Here is a 19,767-nt window from a genome sequence, read left to right as displayed (position 1 = left end):
TCAAATACAAGGATGAGGCGGCAGAATGGTCAGGCAAAGCAATGGTCAATGTCCCTTTAATCAAGTATAAGGATGAGGCGGCAGAGTGGTCAGGCAAAGCAATGGTCTGTGTCCCTTTAATCAATTATAAGGATGAAACAGCAGAGTGGTCAGGCAAAGCAATTGTCTGTGTCTCTTTAATCAAGTATAAGGATGAGTCAGCAGAGTCGGCTGGCAAAGCAATGGTCTATGTCCCTTTAATCAAATTCAAGGATGAGGCAGCAGAGTGGTCAGGCAAAGCAATGGTCAGTGTCCCTTTAATCAAGCACAAGGATGAGGCAGCAGAGTGGTCAGGCAAAGCAATGGTCAGTGTCCCTTTAATCAAATACAATGATGAGCAGCAGAGTAGTCAGGCAAAGCAATGGTCAGTGTCCCTTTAATCAATCCAAAATGTACTCACAAGCCAGGAAGCCGAAGCAGAAGAGCAACAACAAACGGGCACCGGAGCGATGTCCCGACGAGGCTTTTAAAAGCCTGATGATGTGAAAGGGGCGGAAACAGGAAGGCCGCATCACATTGCTAAGCAACGTGACTCTCAGTAACAGAGAAAGATCCGGGAGCCGCGGCGATGATCGGATCAGATCATAACAGCACCCTCCGAAGGATAGGACCAGGTTTGGAGGGATGATCCCTATGAAAAGCCTTGACCAAAGTAGGAGCATGAACTTGACGAGCTGGTTCCCAAGACCGCTCTGTCACAGGGTAGCCTTTCCAGTGGATGAGATAGTAGTACAAGATTTTGCCACAACAATCGATAATGTGACTGACCTCAAACTCCGGATGTCCTTGAACCAGAAGAGGAGAAGGAGTGGTCCTAGGTCTGGAGTATCTGTTAAAGGTGGCGGGTTTCAGAAGAGAGACATGAAAAACTGGATGAGCCTTAAGGGTTTTAGGAAGAGCTATACAATAAGCAGTAGTGCAAACCTGACTCAGGATCCGGAAAGGACCGACATAACGTGGTCTCAGTTTAATAGAGGGTTGCTTGATATGAAGATGATGTGTAGAAACCCAAACCTTGTCTCCACGACAGTACTTGGGGGACCTTCTTACGTTTACAATCTGCATAGTATTTATATTGATTAGAAGCTTTGACGAGGAAAAAGTGGATCTTTCGCCAATGGCGACAAAGTCTGCGGACTGAGAGATCAGCAGCAGGAATTTCCGAAGGAGAGGTATGAATTTGAAAAGTTCTGGGTTGAAATCCATAAGCTGATTTAAAGGGATAAGTTTTAAGAGAAGAATTGTATCGGGCATTGTGAGCCAACTCAGCTAGAGGCAGGTAGTGGGTCCAGTTAGAGTGCAGATGATCCACATAATGCCTGAGGTATGTTTCCAAGCACTGATTGACTCTTTCAGTTTGTCCATTTGACTGAGGATGATGAGATGTGGACAAAGAGATGGAAGTACCAAGTTGTTTACAAAGAGATTTCCAAAAATGAGAGACAAATTGAACTCCCCTGTCCGAGACGATATCAAGAGGAAAACCATGAGGTCTCACTACATGTTGGATAAACAATTCGGAAAGGGTTTTAGCAGAGGGTAAGCCAGACAATGGCACGAAATGGGCTGATTTGGTGAATCTGTCGACTATAACCCAAATGGTATTGTTTCCAGCAGAAGGAGGGAGACCAGTAACAAAATCCAAGGATAAATGAGTCCAAGGTAGATGAGGGACGGAAAGAGGTTGGAGAAAACCAGAAGGTAATTGCCGAGGTATCTTGTTGGAAGCACATATGGTACAGGCAGAGACGTATTCTTTGGCATCCCTAGTTAGAGGGCCATCAGACATGTTGTTTAAGGTTCCAAATAGTGTTACTGATACCCGGGTGTCCAGAAAGAGGACTGTCTTGAGCCCATGATAACAACTTAGTTCTGAGATGTTCGGGAACATAAAACAGACTAGCAGGAGGTTTGCAGGCAAAGGAAAGGTCTTTTTGAGCATCTTGTAATTCTTGTAAAGTAGAGGCCGATTGAAGGGCTATGATCTCATGAGGATGGAGAATAGTGCCAGATTCAGGAACATTAGAGGATTGGAATTACCGTGACAAAGCATCTGCTTTGGCATTCTTTGTGCCTGGAATATAGGATAAGACATAATGGAACCGAGAGAAATACAAGGACCATCGAGCTTGCCTGGAATTCAAATTCAAACGTCTGGCTGTCTGGAGATAAAGTAAATTCTTATGATCAGTGAGGATTGAGAAGGGATGAATAGTGCCCTCTAACCAATGTCTCCATTCATCTAAGGCCATTTTGATGGCCAGCAATTCCTTGTTGCCCACATCATAGTTTAATTCTGAGGAGGTGAACTTCTTGGAGAAATAAACGACTGGATGAATCTTACCAGACTCTGGAATACGTTGAGAAAGGACTGCTCCTGCAGCCACTGATGAAGCATCCACTTCCAGGATGAATTGATGTTCTGGATTAGGGTGACGAAGAATAGGTGCAAAAGCATTCTTTAGGGAGTCAAAAGCCTGAATAGCATCTGGAGACCACTCTTTGACGTTTTGCCTCTTTTTTGTTAGAGAAGTAAGGGGTGCTGATATTTTGCCAAAACCCTTGATGAACTTCCTGTAGTAACTGGCAAAACCAAGGAAACGCTGGAGAGCTTTAAGGGAGTCAGGTCTAGGTCACTTTAGTATGACTTTGAGTTTGGTAGGATCCATATTGAAACCAGTTTTGGATATCACATATCCTAGAAAGGAAATAGAATCCTGGTGAAAAGAACACTTTTCCATCTTGGCAAAAAGATAATTATCCCTAAGACGTTGAAGTACTTTCTTTTTTTTTTTTTTTTATATTGTAATTTTTATTAGGTTTTTCATATGAGATAAAGAAGTACAACATGAGTACGACCAAAGTGTACTATTTCAGTAATAATGACAAAAGAAATGGATACATAAAAGAACACAGTATGTACATTAATAGATCAACTGAACATCTGTAACCTCAGTATCTAAAATAAGGGTATGACAAAATTGTTCACTTATGTCAGAAGTAGTTGAAGAAAGGGAGAATGGGAAAGGGAAAGAAGAGGAGAGAGAGAGAGAGAAAAAAAAAAAAAAAGGGGGGGGGGAGGGGATCATCCTTAAAAGAGAGGAGAGAGGGGGTGGAGGGGGGGGGGGATTCATCCATGGGAGAGGGGAGGGGGAGGGGGAAGAATAGGGTCTAAGGCCAAGGAACCTGACCTGTCATGGGCGCCAAGTAAACCTAGACAGGTGTGGGATGTTGTACCGACATTATTGAGTGAGGGTATAATAGGCTAAGTCTTAAAGCTAGGGAGCCAAGTCGTGTCAAATCTATCTTTCCATTCTGCCCAAATCAGTTCAAAAAGGTCAACTTTATCCTTGGAGTAATAGATAGGTTTTTCCATGGTGTAGATGTAGGCCATGGTTTGGGTGATGTCAGACCAGGATGGAGGGCTAGTTCTTTTCCAAGCTTTAGCTATGTTGAGTTTGATAGCTGAAAATAAATATATGCTCAGGGAAGCATAGTGTCTAGAGAGTTTACAGGTACCTATGTGTAGTAAGGCGACTTCTGGCGTATTGGGAAGGGAGATGCCCATAGTCCTAAGAGTTGAGAAACACTTATTCCAAATGGGCTTCAGTTTGGAGCAAGTCCACCAGATGTGTGTCATGTCCCCTACTCTGCCGCAATCTCTCCAACAGGCAGGAGACGTACCAGGGAGAATTGTGGCTAATCTAGCAGGCACAAAGTACCACTGTGTGAGGAGTTTGATATAGTTCTCATGCATAGTGACACAGTGGAGAGTTTTGTTTGTGAGGAGTAACGTACGGTGCCACTCTTTGGCAGGAGCACAGAACTCGAGTTTTTGTTCCCATTTAGTGACATGAGTGGCTTTATCTGCGGGGGATGCGCCCTCCATAATGGAATAGTGGAAAGATAGTGGCTTACCCAGTCTCAATCCCTGTTGCCATCTGGCTTCCCAGATGGTTAGTGGTCTGGAGAGGGATGATTTAAAGCCCCAGCTAGTCAGAAAGCTGAGGACTCTTGTGTATTCAAAGCGCATATAGCGCGGGGGGGGTGCTGAATCGCCAATGTGGGCAAAGGATATAAACGAATCTCGGGAAGATGAGGACCATAGGTCAGCCACCTTTGTAACACCAAGTCTCAGCCACGTTGAGGGATGGGAGTCTGGGAGGCCAGATAATAGGCCAGTTAATGAAGTGATAGGGGAAGGGTGGGGGGCCACCTGGGAATAATGTCTCAGGAGTTCCCAGGAGGCTAGGCATTCTCGAACCACCTGATTCTCAATGCCTAAGGTTTTTCGACAATGTGGAGGGGTCCAGATCAGGTCCCTCAGGGTGAGGTCGAAGGGTAGGGAGGCCTGTTCAATTGACCTCCATTTGCTATCAGAATCTTTTATACCCCATTGGGTAATATGTGTGAGCATGGCGGCCTCATAGTATCTGAGTATGGACGGGGAGGCCACTCCACCATGCATTCTAGGGAATTGCAGGAGTCTGTGGGCCACCCGTGGGGGTTTGTTTTGCCATATATACTTGGTACAGGCGCCTTGAAACTGAGTGAGTAGGGTTCTAGGTACTCTAATAGGGAGGCAGCGCATGATGTATGTTAATTTTGGAAGAAAGCTCATCTTAAGGGCTGTTATCCGACCTAGCCAAGATATGGAACGGAAATTCCACTTATTGGACAAGGTGTGTAATTCTGTCAAAAGGGGCTTATAATTATTTAAGATGAGGTTGGGGATGGAGTTGGAGAGTTTAACTCCTAAGTGGGAGACATACGTGTTGTTGATAACAAATTTGTATGTGTCTCGTAGCGAATTAGTGACAGATTCCGGGAAACCCTGAGTGTAAAGTTCGGTTTTGGATTGATTTAGCTTATAAAAGGACAGGCTACTGAATGATTCTAGTGTAGATAAAAGTTTAGGAATCTCACTGAGGGGGTTTGCGGAGAGTATGGTGGTGTCATCTGCGAACAGAGCCACTTTGTGGACCGTTCCATGCAAGATAACTCCAGATATCTCTTTATCAGCTCTAATGGCAGCAGCGAGCGGTTCAATGGCCAGCGCAAACAGGATGGGCGATAGGGGGCAACCCTGTCGGGTGCCATTTGAAATAGGGAAGGGGGGGGAATGGAATCCTAGGCCCTTAACTGAGGCCGTAGGGGCCGAATATAAGGCTTGTATTGCTTGAATGATGGAGGTCGGGAAGCGAAAGATCTTTAGGACTTCCCATAGGAAGTCCCATCTGACCCGGTCGAATGCTTTCTCAGCATCGAGAGAAAGCACTGCAATTGGTTTGTTGAGTCTTTTGGCTTCTAGAAGAATATTAAGGAGCCTTCTTGTATTGTCGGGCCCTTCTCTTCCAGGGATGAAGCCAACCTGGTCAGGGTTAATAAGTGAGGGGAGGAGTCTCGCGAGTCTATTCGCGAAGATTTTTGCATAAATTTTAACATCAGTATTAATCAAAGATATGGGCCTATAGCTAGTGCAAAGTGTTGGGTCCTTGTTGGGCTTGAGAATTGTGGTGATGGAGGCCTCTAGGAACTCTTTTTTAAATTGTCCTTCGTCTCTAGCCAGGTTGAAGAATTTGGTCAGGACGGGGGCAATCTCCCGGAGGTATGTTTTATAAAATATTGCGGTAAAGCCGTCTGGTCCAGGGGCTTTTAGGGATTTCAGATTTTTAATAACAGATTTAATCTCTTGGGACGTGACCGGGCCATCTAAACTATCGACGGAAGCTTCATCTAGTGTGGGTAATCCTAGGGAGCGCAGGAAAGGGCCTATAGCCTCTGATGGGGCTGGGTGGAATGAGGTATCCTTTTGGATGTTATATAGTGTTGAGTAATACTTGTTAAACTGCTGTCCTATCTGTGACGGAAGTTTGTAGGATTGAGCGTCTTGTTTAATTTCATGAATGCGAGAGTTGCTAGTGCGGTGTCTTAATTTATTCGCTAAGATTGTGTCAGCTTTATTACCTTTGGTGTAGAAAAGTTGCTTCAGTTTGAGCAAATTATTTTGGGTTTTGGTGTATTCTAGTTTGCATATATGTCTCCTGACATTTCTGATCTCCTCTATGATTTGTATGTTATCTGCTGTATAACTTTGGGATTCCAGATCCCGAAGTTTACGATGGGCTTGAGACATAGTAAGGCCTGCCTGTTTCCTCAGATGGGCTTGTTTTTGTATAAAGAAGCCTCTAGTGGTAGCCTTAAAGGCTCCCCACAGAGTATCCGCCCGGATTCCGGGCGTGTCGTTAGTTCGTAGGGTGAAGTTTATCTCTTTCCTAAGCTCCTCTCTAAGGGGGATGTCGGAGAGAAGAGTGTGAGGCAGTCTCCAGTTGGGTCTGGGCCTAATGGTGTTCTGTGACTCTATGTCCATTAAAACCATATCATGGTCTGACCACGGGCACGCACAAATCATTGTGCGAAGAATAATGTCTAAGGAGTCTGGGTGGCAAAACATGTAGTCTAATCTAGAATGTGTGGAGTGGGGTATAGAATAGTGAGTATAATCTCTGTCCAGAGGATGCAGAGATCTCCAAACATCAAAAAAATTAAATTGTGACATAAGCTCTCGGAATCTGCGACTAACAGTCTCTGGGCAAGAGGGACTTTTTTTAGAAGGTTTTGTTTGTCTGTCAAGGCCGCCATCCCACACCATATTCAGGTCTCCCGCCACTATCACTCTGCCCTGTCTCACTAGGTCAACTTTATGTAAGATTTTCTTCAGATATCTGGGTTGGAGGGTATTAGGTAAATATACAGATACTAAGGTATAGGTGACATGGTCAAGGTTGCATATCAGGATAAGGAATCTTGCTTGTGGATCTCTGAATTCATAAATCGGTTCAAAGGCCACTCTTTTGTTAATGAGGATAGCGACACCTCTGGCTTTTTTAGAGTAAGAGGCTGTCTTTACTACGGGATAATCCCGGAATGACGGGCCAGGGGAGACATTACCTAAAAGGTGTGTTTCCTGAAGAAAGGCGACATCCGCCTTATGAAATTTTAGTGTTCTAACAAGCAAACTGCGTTTACCAAAAGTGTTTAGACCCCTAACATTCAGTGTCAGAAACCTAAGGGGTGTCATTTGTGCACTCTAAACTCGTAAGGATAGGGTAGGTGGGGGAATCGGTAGAGGAGATGAGGAATATGAAAGGGAAGGTAAAAGAAAGGGAACTGGTGGAAGTAGTCCACCTAAGTGGGACCCAAGCGTGGGTTCCAAAGTCTGGGGGGGGAGCTAAACCAAATCAACAAAATGGGCTATTGAACGTATAGCCCCGCTCTCTAAGAGAATGCAGGGAGGCTAGCCACCTGCCCGGACCGCCACAACATGTATGGAAGTTTTCCATGTGGGCGCTGGTCAATTTCAAATCTGGCGGTCTAACCAGAGGCCAGCCAACCTGCATTGTTCTGAACAAGTTAACACAAACATTTGCATACAGGTAATAAGTGTTAGCAAAAACTGATTAGCATATGAGCCTGAGTCCAGTGGGGTATCAGGTAGGTGAGGCTTGAGGCCTCAGGATGTGGTCAGGTGGATTAGGTTTTTGGCGTTTGGGTCTCTGCTCTTTAACAGACCAAATTGGGGCTGAGACACGAAGCTTGGATTGGGTAGCTGTCTGAGGTTCAGCCGCAGGTTGTAGTCCCCAGTTAGCTAGAAGTGTTCTGCCTAACGAAGGAGAGGAGACAACATGAGATTGATTGTCCTTTGTCACTATTAATTTAGTGGGGAATCCCCATCTATATTTGATGTTGGCCTTCCTAAGTTGTGTAGTGATAGGAGCATACAATTTGCGCTGTTGTAGCGTATGCGATGAAAGATCGGGCAGGAGTTGTATATCTTTGAAGTCATCGGGTAGGCTGGGTTTGCTATAAGATGCCTGCATCAAGCGATCTTTGAATTTGAAGTTATGAAAGTAGACCACCACATCTCTCGGTTTGTCAGAAGACATTGATCTCGGCCTCAGGGCCCTGTGTGCTCGCTCCATGTTGTGGCTGTCGCCCTCCAGGGGGCCAAGCAAAGCAGTAAATAGGTTTATGAGAAACTCCTGAAGGTTCCCCGGCAGGACTGACTCGGGTATACCTCTAAATCGTATGTTATTTCTTCTGGCCCTATCTTCTACATCTGCCAGCTTTAATTCGAGTTGGGAGATCTGTTCTGCAAGGTTTTCAGCATACGCGAGGATGTTGGAATTGTCTGTGGCTAGGTCATCATGTTGTCTCTCTAAGGTGTCGATCCTGTCACCCATCTCCCCGATATCCTTCCTGAGTTCAGCTGAGCTCCTCTGAATTTCAGCTGTAATGGATTTGGTTTGGGCTGCTAGCATCTTTTGTAGTGTGCTCTCTGTAATGTAGTGATTTAAGTGGGCTCCTGAGTGGGAGCTTGACTGGGAGTCCTCGTCTTGTGATTCTGGGTCACTCATTTCCTTCCGCAAAGGGAGAGAGTCTTTAGGGGGTTGAGAGAAATGGTCGAGCACCGTTTTCTTGAGTGCAGCGGGAGTTCTAGGGTTTCTTTTAGATGCGTGAGGCATGGCTAGTATTTCTTTAGGGAGTAGTTGTTGATTTGAATGATGGACCACCTTGACCACCTTGACCACTGTGGAACCTGAGAGAAAAGTTGCTAACACATAGGAACTGACTAGGAAGAGTTACAATCACTAAGGATTAGTGTTTCAACATTGTAATACATAGGTGAGATAGAGAGAGCGGGGCCAGGTATAACCCATAGGAGTTATTTACACTTAATACATGACAGAGGTTGTCTAAGCAAGCTGTTTAGAATAAATTAGCTTAGTAACCTCCAAGAGGAGATGAAGAGGGGGGGGAAGGGGGAAGGCCCCAGGATCCCCCCACGCACCTCAGGGAGTGGGATACGACCAAAAGGAAGGGAGAGGGGTATGGGAGGTGACCAATCCAGACAAGCTGGATCGGAGCGGGTGAGGTGCGATAGGGGAGCCAAAAGAAACAGACCCTATCCCCCGCCCCCCCCCTGTATCCGTGTGCCTAGGTCAGTGGTTATAAATCTAATCAACTAATAACAGTACAGTGGCAACACAATGTTTTATGCAGAGACAAACAAAATCAGATAATAAAATATCTAACCTGTAAATTGCAGATAGCAGGTTTACTGCTGTAGGTAGGACCTATAGGAAAAAGTAGTGGTTAAACAGACAGTTAAATAGAATAACACTCCACTTTGAGCTAAGAGCTCAAAGACACACAGGCTGGCACAGCAGCAATAGTTTTGCACAATAGTGGGACAGGTTGTTGCAGCAGAATGGATGCTAAAGTCTCACTGAGGATATGTTGTTTAAAAGTATCTTCTGAGAAATAAATATACAATGGTAGTAGGGTCAGATAGGTGGACTATCTGAATATACGGTAAATACCAATCCAATATAGCTTTTGATAGAATAACTCCCTATGAGACAGAGTCCTCAGAGTGATTTAATGTCTTACATATGGGGTATGCTGGTAAAGTTCTTATTCAAAGTAGGTAGGGTGTGAATGTCCCAAAGGGGTCTGAGATGACCATAGAACAACTGAGATAATAATGAACAGGGGAGTGTTCCTGGCCCCCTGCAGGTGTTGATCTCTCTGTTAACTTTTTCTTTTCTTTTGGGGTTTATTCTCTTTTTTCCCTCCCCTTACTTTATTCAGTCAATATGTTTGAGGAGTTATCTTGGGGAGAGGTACAGGAACAGGAATATTTTAATGCCACTCGCTGTCATGTACAAGGACTAAGCGTGCAAGGCCTCTAGAGTGTCTCTCTGCTGCAGACTGAGGTGAGGTTTCTGAGCTAGTGCCCCTGGAAACTGTGCGATATGTCAAAGGGGAGGTGTGCAATAGTACCGGTCAAGGGCATGCGTTTACTTTGCTTTGTATTGAGAAGTTAGGTCTTACCCTTGCTGTCCAGATGATGCAACTCTCTGCTACTGGATATCACATTGAAAGCAAAATGGCGTGTTTTCGCGCCACTACAGGTGTGGCGCACTCAGAGATTTCAAGGCGCTTCTTACCCTCTTGTCCAGGGCAGCTTCCTTGACCAGTGGGCAGCAACACCTCCACAGATCCGGTGTAAGGGGAGAATACCCGAGGTGTGCGATCTCTCAGATGGCCTGCAGCTGAATGTGGCCGGTTGCGTGCTGCTGCACCGGAGCGGAGCCCCGACCCTCCGGGCAGCAGAAGTGGGAGGCTTAGGTCTTTTCTATCTCCAGCGGGGGTGTAGAGTTCTTAGTAGTCCGGTCCCAGATCCGTGTGGTACGCTGGCTTTTCAAGAGGCCTTTGGGCGGCCTGTCGGAACTTCTCGTCACCGCTGACACGCTTCTTATGGAGCGGTAGTAGACGCCGTATACTACGGCAGAGTCCGGATCTTAGTCCCCGCTTCAGGGATTCACGGGCACCTCAGAGCGGAGCCCCGACCCTCTGAGGTTGCAGCTGTGGAGGCGATTAGGTAGCGGGAGGGCTTCGCTATAAGATGGCCGGTCTCCGGCTTCTCAGCTTCAGTGTGGGCTAAAAGTGCCAAAGTTCAAAGTCTAGCACACTTCAGAGAATGCTCACCCTTCTTAGGCTATACCAGGAGTGAGTTTAGTATAGAGTTTGGTGAGGTTTGAGCAGTTATATAAACTTTATATTGGAAGGTTTGTAGGAGCTCCTCACTAATGCTGCTATCTTGCTCGGCGGTTAACTCCGCCCCCCATCTGAAGTACTTTCTTGACATGGAACACATGATCCTGATAGGTCTGTGAAAAGATGAGGATATCGTCAAGGTAGATGATTACGAAGGTGTTCAGATAATCCCGAAATATCTCGTTGACAAAGTGTTGGAACACTGCTGGGGCATTGCAAAGCCCAAAAGGCATGACAAGATATTTGTAATGCCGCAAGTGTGCGGAACTCAATAGCGTACTGTGCCACGGATTGAGCTCCCTGACGTAGGTCTAAAAGAGAGGCTTCTGCAGCAGAAGATGTTCCAGGTTTGTCAAAGACAGTAGAAAACACAGTCAGGAAGGAATCCACATCCTGAAGGATAGGGTCGTTCTTTTTCAACAAGGGGGACACCCAGGCCAGGGCTTTCCCCTTCATCAATGAAATAAAGAATGTTATCTTTGAAGAAGGCGTAGTGAAGAGCGCAGTGCTGTTGCGAAAGTGAAGACGGCATTGGTTCAAAAAACCCCTACAATCTTCGGGATTTCCATCATATTTGTCAGGAAGGGGAATCCTGGGGCCAATTTGCCCTTGAGTAAGAGTTGTAGGAGGTGAAGGTGTAGCCAGAGAAGTAGGATTGGGCTGTGTTGGAGCCACCAAACTTTGCAATAAAACAGTAATCTGATCCATCTTGGAGTCCAGGGATTGCAAATGTGCAGCATGAGATCCCAATAATTGCCCCTGGTGGGCCACGGCCATAGAAAGCTCAGCGGGGTCCATAATTGGCCCGTTTGTACTGTCAGCCGTATAGAATCAGTCCAGAATTGGACCCAACTGCTAGCGTGAAAAAGATAGGACCCAACTGCTAGCGTGAAAAAGATAAACACACGCTAGCACGCTGAGAGGACGTGACTCACTCAGGAAAATATGAACAGGTTAATTTGTTGAAAAAGAAAACTGTACTCACAGATGCAGGTATTCGGATTGGAGTTTTAAAACAGGCAGAGGATACGGCAGTTGAGAGATCAAATGAAGCAGTGGACAATGTCCCTCTAATCAAGTACAAGGATGAGGCAGCAGATTGGTCAGGCAAGGCAATGGTCAATGTCCCTTTAATCAAGTATAAGGATGAGGCGGCAGAATGGTCAGGCAAAGCAAATGTCCCTTTAATCAAGTATAAGGATGAGGCGGCAGAATGGTCAGGCAAAGCAATTGTCAATGTCCCTTTAATCAAGTATAAGGATGAGGCGGCAGAGTGGTCAGGCAAAGCAATGGTCTGTGTCCCTTTAATCAAATACAAGGATGAGGCAGCAGAGTGGTCAGGCAAAGCAATGGTCAGTGTCCCTTTAATCAAATACAAGGATGAGGCAGCAGAGTGGTCAGGCAAAGCAATGGTCAGTGTCCCTTTAATCAATCCAAAATGTACTCACAAGCCAGGATGCCAAAGCAGGAGAGCAACAACAAACGGGCACCGGAGCGATGTCCCGCCGAGGCTTTTAAAAGCCTGGTGACGTGAAGGGGGTGGAAACAGGAAGGCCGCGTCATGTTGCTAAGCAACGTGACTCTCAGTAACAGAGAGAGATCCGGGAGCCACGGCGATGATCGGATCAGATCATGACAGTATCAAATGTTGACAATTTAACAACACATTTATTTGAAGATTTTATACACACTTTATTGAAGAACAAATCTAATTTTAATCCCACAAATGCATCCAATCAACATATTGAATTATATATCAATCTGGTAATGGAAGATTTGGAAAAAATCTCAAAACCTCATAGCAAGAAAAAATACTATATGAATTTGGGAGAGATAAAAGCTCTAACAAATTTACAGAATAACTCAAACATGATCATTCGTGATGCGGATAAGGGAGGTGGGATAATAATACAGGACATCAGACTATCTCAGAAGCAGAGAGAATTTTGGGAAATCAAGAATATTATCAAACTTTACCAGGAGATTCTACTATGATTTTCCTTCAGACTTTTTTAAAACTGATTGATAAAGGTTTTAAATTAGGTATTCTCAATAAAAATTAGAGATTTTCTTAGAATCTCCAATCCCAGTATAGCTTACTACTATCACTTACCGAAAATCCACAAGGATTTTTGCAGGTATTGGAAACCTGACATAAAATCTGTCATACTATATAGATCAACTTTTACAAAAATGTGTGACCACCCTACCCTCAGATATTAGAGATAGCACACATCTTCTACAACAAACAAGCCATATCTCTGTTTTGAACAAAAAACTTTTAATGGATTACATGAGATGTCAGCTCCTTGTATTTGAAGCATGAACTAGGTATTTTGGCCGTCTCTCATTTTTTAGAACAGGACATATATTTACCTGATATACAGAAATCTTTTATTCTTGAAAGTATCAATTACATATTAAAACACAACTATTTTATTTTTCATGATTGTTTTTATTTACAGACTAAGGGTACGGCCATGGGAACCAGGTTCGTCCCAAGTTTTGCCAACCTCTTTATGGGTTTCTTTGAGAAACAGTACATCTATCGGGGCAACTTTGGGGTGAACCTTGTCTACTATGGCCAGTACATAGATGATTTGATTTTTATTTGGGATGGTGACATACCATTGTCCAAACTTTTTATTTCTCATTTGAATCATAATACTATGGGTTTATCCTTTACTGCGAACATACAGACACAATGAATTGAATATCTTGAACTCATTTTGAGTTGGGGGGATTCAAACATAATAGAATCCAAAACTTATTTTAAAGAAGTTAATATTAACCGTTTTTTTAATATAGAAGCAACCATCATAAAGTTTGGATTCGTAACATACCATTCAGCCAATTCAAAAGGATCAGAAGAAACTGTACCAAGTTAGAAACTTTTCTAGAACAAAGTAACATACTCTATGAAAGATTTCTAGAGAAGGGCTATCCAACAAGGTCCACCATCCTTTTGGCCAATAAAAGCCAACAATCAAAATTAGAACTAGAGACAAATGGTAAAGATATAATCTTTATCACACAATATAATAGTAACTATCATAAAATACAAGACACATTAAACAAACATTGGCACATTATACAAAGAGATCCTGTTCTTAAAAATATTGTGAGAAACCAAGCTTAGTTTTATAGAAGCGCACCCATACTAAGAAACAAATTGGTCCCCAGTAAAAGAGTAAAACATGTTAATTTTAAAACACAGAATAAAAATCATACTAAAAGTGGCATTTTTGGCCTCAAGGGAATTTATAAGTTTGAAAAAAGAGGCTGCAAATCGGGTAAATGTATTAAGGCAGGACAAAAATCTTTCACATCTAGAGTTACAGGAGAACGTTTCCCCATATCGGGATTTTTCAATTGCGAATCCGTTTTCGTAGTATAACTTATAGAGTGCATATGTGGCCTATAGTATGTAGGTCGCACCTCAAGAAAGATCAGGACTAGATGGGGGAACATTTTCGAAACTGCAAGAACTGTAAAAAGGGTAAGGTCAAACACAGCATTCAGAATCACTGCCTCACCAATCATTCCAGCAATGCACATATATACAAATTTCTACCTATTGACTACATTCCTAAATCATTTGACTATAATAGACTCATTAGACTCAGGATCTACAAACTCAAAACTATTATTCCTATAGGCCTAAATTCCAACATTGACCTAGCGGCATTTAATTAGTTATTAACAATATCAACCAGCGGCATTCAATTGGTTATTAACAATATCACATACACACCTATATCACAACAGACAAATATACAGATCACTTCTCACAAAACACATAGACAAATGTTCCAGCAAATCAGCAGCATGTAATTAGTTACCAACAGCATTTTTCATCATTCACATCACTCACACAGCGTTTTACACTATGCGTGTACATGGGAACATTACACTGATCCAATACTATGTATAATATAACATTTCTAACACTTCATATCAGAAACATTTCATTTTGGATACATTGATAATATATACAGAGATATCATTCACATTATATTCATCACTCATTTCCAGAACATACAGCCATTAGAGTGGTTACATGTTCCACCACTTTTTTTTTTTTTTTACATATTTTAATTTTTTATAAACAATATATTTTTTACAAAACCATTTTGGGATTAGTACACTGTACAAACATATACTCTCACACACTTATGATTTCATATATATACGTTTATCGGTATCACCAATGTCTATTGGACAATAACACTTCACCCACACCTTATTCACACTCCAATATTCACATCTGCACGCCCCCCCCCCCTTTTTGATCACTATATGTTCACATATTACCCATATCAATTGGGTAAAATAATACCTATTTTGGGTTCAATCACAGTCACACAATTTTTTCCACATGACTCTTAAACCAGATTAGAGTCCAAAATACTGTTTAAAAATGTCTTTCACCACTTCAGCTAATTTCTATCATCTATCAATAATTTTAAAATAATCTAGTTTCCCCCATTGAGATATGTATGTATATGTGTATATATATATATATATATATATATATATATATATATATGTGTGTGTGTGTATGTATATATATATATATATATATATACGTAGAAATGTATGTTAAAACTAGACTATATAAACGTTTCATATGTCTCTATATGTATTTTATGACCAATCAAATACGAACAAAGTGATCACGGCCTCAGATTCTATAATTTTACAATCTACTCAGGTGGTTTACAAGTCGTAACGTTTCTTTTTAGAAAGTGTAGTAAAGTTGTAAAAAAAAAGTTTTTTTAAATATAGCATATGTGTATTATAGAAGTTTCCAACGTCATGTATTCATGTTTGACAATGTAAACAATTGCATGTGACTGATACAATGTATCTAATTGGTTATTATAAAAGTACAACTTCCGGTCTTAATTATACAATATGTATTTAAAGATGTCAATTACCATTGTTTTTATTTGTTTTGTTGCCTGAGGATCAACCAGTGTGTGGTCGAGAAACGCGTTGCAAACGCCAATAAAGGATTGTATTTAACTTTTATACTTGGACGTTGTCCTTTTACTGGCCTGGTCCAGTTTTTGTTTTTTAAACCATTCAACTTTCACATTTCCGCTGTTTGCTGGGAAACCGTTGGAGCCTCCTTGGGACTGCAGTTGGGAATACACAGAGGGATACTCTCCACCCACCACAACAAGCCTGTTGTCAGTAAGCTAGCCGCTGTTAAGTGCTAGCCTGCCTTCAAGCATTGGTCAAAGTACGGGGCCACCAATCTTGTGAGTTTATTTTCACTTAGCTTTATACACAAGGTATCTGAAATACACTATGAGGTGCCCCTTTCTTCTTTTCTAAAAGTAATTAAAGTACATATTATTATATTTAGTCTCTATCCCAACTTGTTTTATGTTCCTTTAAGTGATGGCTCCTTGTTAGTGGATAGTCCTAGCAGATTTCTTGTGCTGAAGCTTTTAATACACTGTACTCTTAGGAGCTGCATTCTTGAGTACATAGTCCCTTTAAGTCCTGGGTGCTAAAAATCATCTGACATTCCATTTTTGTTTTTAAGTCTCAGGTATTTCATCATATGGAATTTCCTTTGCTTCTTAAGGAATGAAATTCACAAATATACTTGTTGTTCTATGTGGTTGTGATTCAGTATTGCTATTGTACATTTTAAATTAAAGTAACCTAGTTGCTGTTTATACACAGGATGCACATGAACTGTTTCATGTGTTGACGTCGTCATTAGAAGATGAGAGAGACCGTCATCCTAATGTGACTCATCTCTTTGATGTTCATTCCTTGGAAGTGAGTATATGTATCTATTTAAACGAAAAATATAAAATTGATTTCCTGCAACAAAACTAGCCAGTTAATAAAATAATTTCTTGCTTTTAACCTGTATTAAGTCTGCATGGAATAGGTATTCTAATATAAATAAAAATGATAAAGCAGAATGTAACTATGTTGTGGGTTAGCAACTTTGCATTTTTGTAAATGTCCAGTTATGAATGTTTTCACTATCATACCTCTCGGAGCATTAATTTATCAGCTGCCAGTTTTCAGCCTGAAACCTGTGCTAAGCTTTCTGACTTATATATTGATTCCCATTTATATGTTTTTTTATACTCAAACTGCTTTTAAATTATTATTATTATTATCCTTTAAAGGGACAGTCTAGTCCAAAATAAACTTTCATGATTCAGATAGGGCATATAATTTTAAACAATTTTCCAGTTTACCTTTATCACCAATTTTGCTTTGTTCTCTTGGTATTCTTAGTTGAAAGCTTAACCTAGGAGGTTCATATGCTAATTTCTTAGACCTTGAAGGCCACCTCTTTTCAGAATGCATTTTAACAGTTTTCACCACTAGAGGGTGTTAGTTCATGTTTTTCATATAGATAACTTCACGTGCATGAGCACTGTGTTATCTGGGAGCTAGCACTGATTGGCTAAACTGCAAGTCTGTCAAAAGAACTGAAATAAAGGGGCAGTTTGCAGAGGCTTAATACAAGATAATCACAGAGGTAAAAAGTATATAAATATAACTGTGTTGGTTATGCAAAACTGGGGAATGGGTAATAAAGGCATTATCTATCTTTTAAAACAATAAAAATTCTGGTGTAGACTGTCCCATTATCATTTGTATAGCGCCGGAGAGCTCACAGTCTACAGGTTTAGGGTGCAGAGACATAAGGTTGGGGTAGCTTGTCACATTGGTTGTAGTTTCAGCAGTGAGTCAGGCGGTTCATGTATTTAGTTTTGTTAGGATGAGAAATAGAGGAGAGATGGTAAGCCTTTCTGAATAGGTAGGTTTTCAAGGAGCATCTGAAGCTATACAAGGTTGGAGACAGTCTTATGAAGCGGGGTAGAGAGTTCCAGAGGACAGGAGCAGCACGTGAGAAGTCTTGGAGGCGGGAGTGGGACATAGAGATAACAGAAGTGGAGAGACGTAGGTAAGAGGTTGATCGAAGGTGACGGGATAGGGAATATTTCACGATGAGAGAGGAAATATAGTTGGGAGTTAGACTGTTGAGTGCTTTGTAAGTTAGGGTTAATACTTTAAATTTTATTCTGGAGTGTATGGGGAGCCAGTGTAGAGACTGGCAGAGCAGAGCAGCTGATGTAGATGAGTCTAGCAGAAGCGTTTATAATAGATTGGAGGGAGGAGAAGGCAGTGTTTTGGAAGGCCATTTAGAAGTAGATTGCAATAATCAATGCATGACAAATGGGAGTGAGAATTATGCTTAAGGGACAGTGTACTGTGATTTTTTTTTCTTTCTTTTTATATTTTCCCAAATATCCATTTTACCTGCTGGAGTGCACTAAATTGTTTACAAAAATATCCTTTACCTTTATTTTATTATTTGACATAGCTGCTTTTACCTTTTTGTATTTTCACCTGTACTGAATAATTAGACAAAATTATGCTCCCAGTAGGGGGTGGGAGGGAATAGTACTAAAATATTAATATCTAATGTTCTCTCTAAGTCCCGATGATTGAAAGTGTTATGAGGCGGCAAAATATTCCAAATTATTTGCTGCTATGTCGAGCGAGCCTGTCGAAATATTCCAAGCTCCTGACATAACTGGATCGCTGAGAAGCGTTTAGTATTCGTGCCATTAGTCTGCAATGCTGGCCATAGACAACACCCAGCATTGGCGATGTATATTAAAGGATCCCAGGAATAAAAATGCTGTGTGCCTAACCAATAATCCTAATACCCCTAAACCGAAGTACCCCATGATCGCAAACTAAAGCTACATTAATAAAGAGCTAAACCTGTCACATACCCACTGCAAGTTCCTATCCTGTTAACCCATAAACCGCCACATACCCACTGCAAGTACCTATACTATTAACCCATAAACTGCCACATACCCACCACAAGTACCTATCCTATTAACGCCTATACCGATACATACCCACCGCAAGTACCTATCCTATAAACGCCTATACCCCCACATACCCACCACAAGTACCTATACTATTAACCCATAAACTGCCACATACCCACCACAAGTACCTATCTTATTAATGCCTATACCGCTACATACCCACCGCAAGTACCTATCCTATTTATGCCTATACCGCCACATACTCAACGCAAGTACCTATCCTATTAACGCCTATACCGCCACATAGCCACCGCAAGTACCTATCCTATTAACACCTATACCTCCACATACCCACCGCAAGTTCCTATCCTGTTGAGCCCTATATCGACATATACCCACTGCAAGTATCTATCTAAAATATTACCCCAAACGCAAACTAACCTAACTCCCCTCTAAAGTTACAAAAAAATAAAAATTAAACCTAAACCGCAACAACCCCAAATTCAATCTAACCCTACTCTACATAACACCTAACCCCCTCTATACTAAACCCCTAAGTTACAAAATAAGATTAAAAAAACTAAGTTACAATAAAATAAAAAAAAATCTAAATTACAAAAAAATCGTAAACTACAGTATCCAAAATAAAAAACAGACCATTATATCAAACACTAAAGTATATGCCCCATAAAATAAAAAACCCACCCAAAACAAAGAATCGCCTAAACCCTGACACTAAAATAAGTTACAATAGCCCTTAAAAGGGCCTTAAAGTGATATCAGCTCTTTTACATTAAAAAAAACAGTTACAAAACGCCCCCACTATAATACAAGTAACCCCATCCCCAAAATAACAAAATCTACCTAAAAAACCTATCCTAGAAAAGAAAAGTACAAATAAAAGAGCCTATTCTTAAAAATAAAAAAATCACCCCAAAAAAGCCCTAACCCCAAAAGTTGTACTTTCCGTTGGAAAATTCATCACTTCTTGATCTGATGTTGGGCCCTCTTCGTTCCGGTTCCCGGCGCCAGGGGTCCATCTTCACCAGCGGAGGCAGACTTCGGCAGCCTCCACTCCACATCTTCTTTTCTCTTCTATGAGCCCTCGTCTTCATGCAGTCGCAGCTGCACACTTAAATTCAGGAAGCACGGAACCCCAATATATAGTAATACCACTTAATTCCGATTGGCTGATTTTACATCGGTCAATCCCTATTGGCTGATTTTAAATCAGCCAATAGCAAGAATATTTTTAAATTCTATTTATACTTTT

General features: G+C 41.8%; 1 protein-coding gene across 6 annotated transcripts in view; it reads left to right on the top strand.

The window, feature by feature from the left end:
- Positions 1–19,767, top strand: part of USP30 (ubiquitin specific peptidase 30) — a 168,493-nt gene that overhangs the window by 26,224 nt on the left and 122,502 nt on the right. For all 6 annotated transcript variants that reach the window (XM_053702130.1, XM_053702132.1, XM_053702134.1 and 3 more), the window contains one exon: positions 16,363–16,461. In XM_053702130.1, coding sequence (XP_053558105.1) covers positions 16,363–16,461 — 99 coding nt within the window. The remainder of the gene's footprint in view (positions 1–16,362; positions 16,462–19,767) is intronic.

This window comes from Bombina bombina, chromosome 2, assembly GCF_027579735.1.
Source record: "Bombina bombina isolate aBomBom1 chromosome 2, aBomBom1.pri, whole genome shotgun sequence".
NCBI classification, from domain to species: domain Eukaryota; kingdom Metazoa; phylum Chordata; class Amphibia; order Anura; family Bombinatoridae; genus Bombina; species Bombina bombina.
This window is presented reverse-complemented; position numbering and strand designations above follow the sequence as displayed.